The following is an 8,252-nucleotide window of genomic DNA, read 5'->3' as shown; positions in this document are numbered from 1 at the left end:
ATCAGCCCCTACTCCTGAATGGATCTACAGCCATTTAGGAAGTGTGGCCCTGCTACCTCACCTCCCTCAAGAGCCTCCTTGGTTGCATCTATCACCTCTGTCACTTTGCTGCTCACAGCATCCTTTGCATCAGCCACTCTGGATGACATTAGCTCTTTTGTGTCAGAGAGAACCTACGGAAATAGGCTAGTGTCAGATAAGAACTGCAGTGCTCTGTGACCCAGTCCCTGCTGCACCAAGAGGAGTCTTCAGACAGTATCTCCCGCTTGCTTTCTTACTCCTAAGAGAGCTCACTCTATGCACTCAGAGATTTGTTTCCTCAAGAGAACTTGAAGTATTTCTATCCTTGTAAAGGCCAGCTCTGCCCTCCTCTTCCAGCCAAGGAGGGCATAGCCTTTGGTTCTTACCTGGTCCATTGACTTTTGAAGGAGAGGGAGCTACTCCCCTACTTTATCCAAGCCCTTGGAGGCATATTTGTTTGCCACAGCAACTGCAGAAAAGAGGAGGTGTCAAGACTTGGGTTTTCTACTATTTCATCTTGCAAGTCCTGCCTTCCCGATTATGCTGCCTTGCAGGGACTGTGGGTAAAGACTCCCACTCAGGCAGATGTGTTTTGATATAAACTGGATTTGCTGAGCAGCTTGTCTTGGTTTCCACTGCTGCTTGGTCTTGAGCTAAGTCTGTTCACTTTGAGAATAACCAGTCCCGACTTGCACTAGCAAGAACATAGCCACATACTTTGGAGTCCCACCTGCAGCTTGTTTAGTTCTTGACCAGACAGTTGCTTAGCTCTCACTTCTGCCCTAGCCTCCATGTCCCAGGGATCTAGAATCACACAGTAAACAGGAGGGGGCCCACTCTGGTCTTAGAGTTAAACCAGTCCTGTCACATCAGCTGTTTTGTCAGACCCTTGCCATCAGGATCAGCCCCTCTCCCTCCATGAGGTTTAAAAACTTCTCACATGCTGAGGGTCTAGTTCTGGTTCTTGGGTTTTTTTTGTTTGTTTGTTTGCTTTTCCCCCCCCTCCCATTTGTGGGGGTCGGGGGGGGGGGAAGGCAGCTCCACAGGAAACAGGACCATTAGTAATGATAGCCCTCCAAGTGGGGCTTTTCTTCCAGCCCCCATGGGCTTCTAAGAATCAAACTACAAGCAGCTGTCACCTAATACTTTGGGCCTGGCAAGATCAGTTTTAGGGTAGTCAACACCTGAGTCAAATCCAGTCCTTCAGGAAGAGACACTTCTTCACACTACTCTGATTAGGACTCAGCCTTTTTTGCTTTACTTGTAAGTCTGGAGCTATCCCTTTAGTAAGTCAATGAGAGAGGTGCCTTTCCACACCCAAGGGCTCCTTTCAGGGTTGGAAGGAACCAAAGAGTTAGGAGTCCCTCTGGGAAGGGGATTTGGCCCTCACAAGCAGGTGTAAGCCTCCCCACCACATTACCTTGAGGCTCTAGTGTAGTCAGAACTGGTTGCACACAGGTAGCTGTGGCTTCAGTCACACTCTTCACTCCTTGCTCTGCTGCCTCACCCACAGATCTGATGTAGGGGTGGCTCTCCTTGGTGGAGACATAAGCTGTAGAAACCACATCACAGGCAGAGCTGACCAAGGTCAGGTTAGCCACCAGATTTATTGCAGCCTACGAGGGCAAAAAAAATAAAACAAGCCATGAGGCTTCCAAGCCTGACAGAGCTTTCTATGCAGCCCTGCACCAAAGCTTCACCTTTCTGCCTGTTCAAGTAACCTGGTCTGGTTGAAGGAGGGCAAACCACAGCTCATATTCACTTCAAAACCTGCAACTCACTAAAGAAACAAGCTGTGGAACGCTGCTGATATTTATGGTTGGTCCATAACAGAAAGGTTTTCTTCCAATACAGAGTCATCCAAGGGACAGAGGAGAGTGTAGACAGTCTCAGTACTGCTAGAACCTTACCCAGCTCCAGTTCATTTGACATAGTTATTAAACAATTCCAGGAAAAGCTTTATCAGAACAGGATCACATTGATGTTAAGCTGGAAGACTCCACACTAGTCAGCAAGACACACGCTGCAGTCCACAGAGGCAAGTGCATGAGGTTTTGGGGCCCCCAAGACATGGGAGCCATTCCACGAAAGCATTGCCCAGGCTCTCGACTAGAGGTGTAGAGAAGCATCGCTCCTAGCCAAGAGCCAGGCTATTTTGCTTAATCTAGCAGGTTACTTACAGGGTCTTCAGGCCTGCTCTTTTGGCTGTGCTACCAGTCATTCCCAGAGAAGCTGCAGGGCACAGGCTGAGCAGAAGAGACTCCTCCCTTTGGGCAGGCTTAGTTTCCCCCTAGCCACAGTAGCAGCCGCTTCCTCACACCTGCACCCAGAAGCTGCTGCTCCAGTTACAGCTCACACAGAGTACCTACCTGCTGTTCCAAGTGTCTCCCCCCCTGCTGATGTGGGGGACATGCTGGCAGGATGTAGAAAGTCTAAGATCTATTTACATGTTCACTTTCAAATGCATTTGATTTCTGATTTGCCTTTAGTTGCAACAATGAAGGAATGTATTTACCTGGGACAGGACAAATTGGAAGACAAGTTGCCAAACCTGCAAGAACCAGATGACAAGGTAACAGTTTCTGGTGGATGGGAGGCCAGGTGAACTTGCTTGTCTAGCTGGACCTGGCCAGTCTCCTTGTTCTGGGCTGAGAGAAGAGCAAGGCTCTCTTCTCTTCTCCCACCAGGTATCTTGTGACTCACTCATAACTGACTTCAGTATTGAATCTCTTTGAACCCTTACCCAGCAAATGGTGTGCCTTGGTCCTGAACTTCTATGCAATAAAATTTAGACTTAAATCTGGTCTGTAGAAACAAACAAAACAAAACAAAAGAAGGGTGGTGGGTGGCTATGACCTCCAGAGAAAAGCCTTGTTACAGACCAGTTGAATCTACATACATGCAACTTCTACTGGAGAGGAAAGAACCAATATTGACTGAAGGAGTACCTTGACTAAAAATGCTAATCCTTCAATCTAACACAGAACTAGAAATTCTCGCCAACTAGGAACATTCCCCCCCCCCCTTCTTGGTGTCCATGACATGTTCTTCTGGAACGCTCTCCCTCACAGAGGAGATGAGACCTGGGTACCTGCCAGTTCCCTTGGGCTGGCTCAGATGTCCGTTCCCCCTGCTTCCTACCCCAAGGCTCCTCTAACAGCCTAAACCAGCTCCTCCTTTCACTCCCAACTTCCTTTGGTTCTTTTTGCCTGAATGGCTCTTTTGACTGTCTGATCAAGCCTGGTACATTTAGTCAATAGACTTAAATGCAAATTCTGAAGTTAGATGGCAAACATACTGTAATCTGTATTCAGTAGCTGCAGTGCAGACACTCCTGGCGCTGGACTTTCCTGCTGAAATGATTAAAAGACAAAGGAAACAAACAAATAGTTACTCTCCAAAAACAAATGAGTGTTACTTGAGCACTCTGTGTTGAGAGTTTCAATCCTGCAGCTCTGTCCCAACTGGGAAAAGTTTGAAGCTGCAAAGCCAGAACCCTCTGGAGCTGTCACAGCTGTTCTGACTTGCCCTTCTGTCCCCTTCTCTCCCAGCTGGTGGGTTGGTACTCTGCTACATGCATGTTCTAGAGTCCATCTTCTGGGAAGATGTTAGAGCACAGCTGGAAACTCTTTGTATCCTTGCTGCTGGACTACTGTCCCTTGACAAATTTGAATACTCTAACCTGAGGTGAAGTTTCTTAACATTTGTTGTCCCACGTTCTTCTCACTGAAGCTCTCAATGACAATTTTAACAAACTGTCAGATTATTTTTGTGGAAGGTCCCATGCAAGTCTCATTACAGTTTCCACATCCCACAAACTGGGTGAACTGCACCCCAAGCAGAGCTTACTCACACTTGTAGTCTGACTTATTCCCCACCTGGGCTGGTCAAATAGCTCTGATGTTGAAATAGTCTCATCAACCTCACGGTTGTACCAAATGCTGTTCTACAGAAGTGGGTACATTCAGTCTTCTGATCTCTCTCTACATTCTCTCTGGCATCAAAGAGCTGGTGTCACCCAGCATCACTGGTGCCGAAGACGCTGCGATCAGAGTGGTGGTGTTGGAGGCAGCCAGGGAAGTTGTTCAGAGAGTCCTGGAGTCTGCTAGGTCCGTGGTGACCAGCCAGGGCATGGCAGTGGATTGCGAAGCAGGCAAGATCACTGACAGAAGTGTGGAAGCTGTGCCAGGAAAATCGGATCACCATTTCCCCATCACAGATGAGGAACTAGGTCAGAAAACACTTGCGTGAGGCAGATCTGCAAAGAAGATCTTTCTAGGCTTCTCTGCAATGTAGAGAGGTAGCGCGAGTGTGTGTGGTTGGGGTACTCGGCCTCCCAGTTCCTGCTATATTTGGGGGATACAGACACTTTTAAAAGCCATGGTCACTCTGACTCTAACCTGCAAGGCTTCATGACTGCTGACTGTCTGTCGTATGCACTCTAGGACAATTAACAATTAACTTCTCATCGCTGTTTTTTCCAGCTGACCTTGTGGTCTCTGTGGAGGGGACTGAAGGGGCAGCTGTCCAGCAGCAGTCAGACCATCAGGGTTATTTCATACATCTGAGTTCCTTGCCCACTCATCTGCATCAAAAAGCCTACCAGTGCTTCTTAGCCAAAGTGAGGAAGATCAAGACGGTCACGCAGGAGACTTTCTCAAAGTTGCAGGAGGTCATTGAGCTGGTAGGAACACTGTTCTGTCTCCAAGCGTCCTGTCTTGAAGCTGCTTGCTGTACAGCAGTCTTCCCCTTTACTCCCTGTGAAGACCAGGAGGATCTCTGTGCCAGCTCACAAGCTGGCTGGGGTAGTCACAAGGCAAGTCTTGCTGCTATAGTAATTCACTCTTGTCTTTGCTTTCCTGTCCTACTCCAGATTGATTGTGACAAGCAGGGTATTGATCAGAAGCTTCAAAATGGGCAGGAGAAGCTGCACCAGATGTGGCTGACCTGGAACAAGAAGCAGCCAAAAGAGAGTGAGGACGCAACTTCCTTGGAGCTGAAGATAGTGGTCTGCCGGAGATGCTGGCTCACTGAAGCTGTTTTGGGGTGGGAGTGGGTGCACTGGGAGCTGCTTCTAAAGCTTCCTTTCCTCCCCTGTAGTGGCTGGAGGTCCAGATTCTGGCCATGTCTCATGGCATCACCCAGCAACTGCAGCACACTCTGCAGACTCTACTGGCCAACAGCCAAGGCTTCCCATCCAACATCCAGGACAAGATGCAGCAGGTACAGCAGGAATTACAGGAGACCCACAACTCCTTGCAGGCTGCTGCTTCTTTCCAAGACCTGTCCAGGAACATCCTGACCCAGAAACACCATTTAATGAACACAGGCCAGGAGTGCATGGATGAACTGCTGGAGTATGTGGAACATAATAGACCTCTTGCCTGGCTGGTGGGACCTTTCACACCATCTTCTAGAGCCTCTGTAGGATCACAAAAAGGGACAAAAGAGAAGGAAGGTGAGGGGAATAAGTCCTCTAATACCTACTCTTGTGGGAACCAACTTCTCTAGCTAGTACTGATATAAAAGTTTCCCCTGAACTGTGACTCCTGCTGTTGATAGTAAATCATCCCTCCCCTGCAGTGCTTAAAACTGATCAATGACTTCTAATCCAGGAGTACTCAGGATTCAAGAACAGTTTTGTAACAACAGGCATTCTTGCATGTAAAAAATAAGCAAGCCTGGTGATCCCAAGCCACCTCTAAATAAATTAAGATCAAGCGTGTATGATGCAGAAAGCTTTCTGAAATAAAGTCATGTGTCATCACTTGAGGCACTCCTCTGCTTGGCTACCCACCACAGCTTTGCTCACCCACGTGTTGGGACATAACCTTCATTTCTCACTGTGTCCCACAGGAACATGCAGTGCATGGTGAGGAGCAGTAATCACTAGGTGCTGCAACTTGTGTTCCACGAGAGCCCCTGGTCCAGTCATGGTCTGTCTATCTACATTGCAATATTGCAGTCTATCTTCCCTGCCCAACAAGGTTAGCCTAGTTCAAAAGGTCTTTCCAGATGAATCCCAGTGCTGCTTTTTCCTTATATTGTCAGCATTTCATTCCTAGGAACATTCTGTAAGACCTATCTGCAGTCTACCTAAAATGGTTCACCTAGATCTAGACGCCTGACTGTGCGTGGGTAGTGTGTATGTAAAACCCTGTGGGTTTCCCAGACGAAAAAACATTAATGTTTTTGCTTCTACTGCCTATGGTGAGTGTGAGCTGTCACACAGTAAAAAGCAAACAGCTAGATTTCTTCTTAAATTCCTTTAGTTGCCATCAGAGAAAAGCAGAACTGTTTACAAAGAGATGAGTGTATCATCCTGGCTCAGCACCTGTACTCCTGCAGAAAACCTTTCAAAACCATACTGATTTCCAAGAAACTGCTACTATTCCCTCTTGCACCCACTCTTTATCGCTTATTTTTCATGGCTCTTTCTGAAAGTAAAATGTTTTGCTAAGTCCCCTTAGCAGAAAAAAACTCATACAGAGGTAGAAAACAGCAAGCAATTTTGTGTTGTGGGTATGCTGCTGTTGGTACCAAAGAGCATGTCCCAGTGGTTTGTATCACAGAGGAACAGAAACTCTCCAGATGGAAATTGCTGTTCAGATCCTTTGTAGTATTGGCTTAGCCTTGCTTAGCCTTTCTATCTTAGAAAGATGTATTGAGTGTGATAACTGTCAGCCTGCTGCGGAGTTTAGCATACTGCTGGACAGTCAGGTTTCAACAACTGTGTAGTTATGGTGACAATTACCACTGTTGCCTTGGCTGAAGCTGCTGAGCACCTGTATTTATAAGGAAAATAAAGATGAACGGTCAAAAATAAAGGGAGACTCTTGAAAAAAGAAACAGGAGAGTTTCCTTTGTCTGGGTTTTTCTCCTCCAATAAAGATCAGCATACCCCTTCCCCTGGAATCTGTTAAATCAAATTATTTTGGTTTAATGGGTAACCTTTTTCCCCATCTCTTTTAGCAGCAGAGGAGGAGAGGGAAAGTAAAGCAGGACAGGAAGAGGTAGCCAGAATTGGCATTGGCTATACCTTGTGCTTGTAGGCTGATCACCTAATATAAGGTGATGCAGAGAGATTAGGGAAGCTGAGAGTGGTGAACTGAAGTGGAGAATCCATTGCTGCTAGACCACTGACAGTCAATGAGAAAACCTGTGCCAGCATCTCAGGGCTGGAGTCGCTGCTATAGAGACTGTATCCAACTCAGTGGCAGGTTGCTAAAACAGCCAAAGGACCCAAGAGGTAGACTGACTCTGAAGGACCAGACAACATCAAGCTGACTGCTCTGAAAAGGAGTTTGGCGCTTTTTTTTTTTTTTTTTTTGGACAGCATGGGTGGTATTGACTGAATGCAGTAATTGGCTGAGCAAAGTTTGGTCTTCAGAACTGAACCTAACCCATCAGTATGTACTAGGAACTGTTCCAGTCTGGGGTGGGGGAGGACAGAGATCCAGAAGCAGAGATTTGCTTCTCATCTACTTTATCTCAGATGTGCTGAGCGTGTTGCAAGTGCTCGTAAATCCCTATAACAACAATCTGGAAGAGACTAGTGGAAGGACAGAGAGCTGAGCCTTGCTTGGGCAAGCTGCCTGGCCACAAGCTTTGACTGTGCTGCTACCATTTCAATTTATTTAACATAGGAAGGATGATTTAACCCACCTCATCCACACTAGACAAGGAAGAAAAATACACTTCTTTAAAACAGCTAAGTTAGAAATCAGCATTTCTGCAATACAGCTGGATCAGTCTATCCCTATTTTTAACAGCTGGCCAAACTCTCTGCACCAGCTGGGCTCATTCCTGTAAACGGTTCTGCTCCCCAAACTGAAGGCTGTTGTGGATAAGGAGGTCTCTGTGAGGCACTGCAAAAATGCCCCTTTCCCCAGGGCTGTTCTTGCACAAGGTGAGCCTAACGTGCCACCCCTCAGGTGTGCTGCCAGAGGTAATCTGAATATTGGCTCTGAAAGCATGGCAAAACCTCTTATTGGAAGGAAGATATGTAAGGAGCCACCTGAGGGCTGGGCCAAGCTCAGATGGGAAAGCTGGCACCTCTGAGAAGGAGATGGTGTGATGCTCTGATGAGCTGAGTGTCCCCGCATGGGGAGGAAGAAGGCAGGGAATGGCAGGGAGGTTGTTTGTAGGATGTCAGCAACACCACAGGTGAGTTCTCAGCCATGTCTGTCACCAGCTGAAATATTCTTGCTAGGGTGTGTGTGTGTGAAGGA

General features: G+C 47.2%; 1 protein-coding gene across 1 annotated transcript; it reads left to right on the top strand.

Annotated features, from left to right (window-relative positions):
- Positions 1-2,518: 2,518 nt before the first annotated feature.
- On the top strand, positions 2,519-7,073 carry LOC136996614 (perilipin-3-like). Its single transcript, XM_067317505.1, has 6 exons — positions 2,519-2,593; positions 4,030-4,252; positions 4,506-4,705; positions 4,895-5,029; positions 5,122-5,479; positions 6,994-7,073. Exons 1-6 carry the CDS (start codon positions 2,519-2,521, stop codon positions 7,071-7,073), a joined length of 1,071 nt encoding a protein of 356 aa, XP_067173606.1.
- The last annotated feature ends 1,179 nt before the right edge of the window (positions 7,074-8,252 follow it).

The sequence above is a fragment of the Apteryx mantelli genome, unplaced genomic scaffold (assembly GCF_036417845.1).
Source record: "Apteryx mantelli isolate bAptMan1 unplaced genomic scaffold, bAptMan1.hap1 HAP1_SCAFFOLD_59, whole genome shotgun sequence".
NCBI lineage: Eukaryota > Metazoa > Chordata > Aves > Apterygiformes > Apterygidae > Apteryx > Apteryx mantelli.
This window is presented reverse-complemented; position numbering and strand designations above follow the sequence as displayed.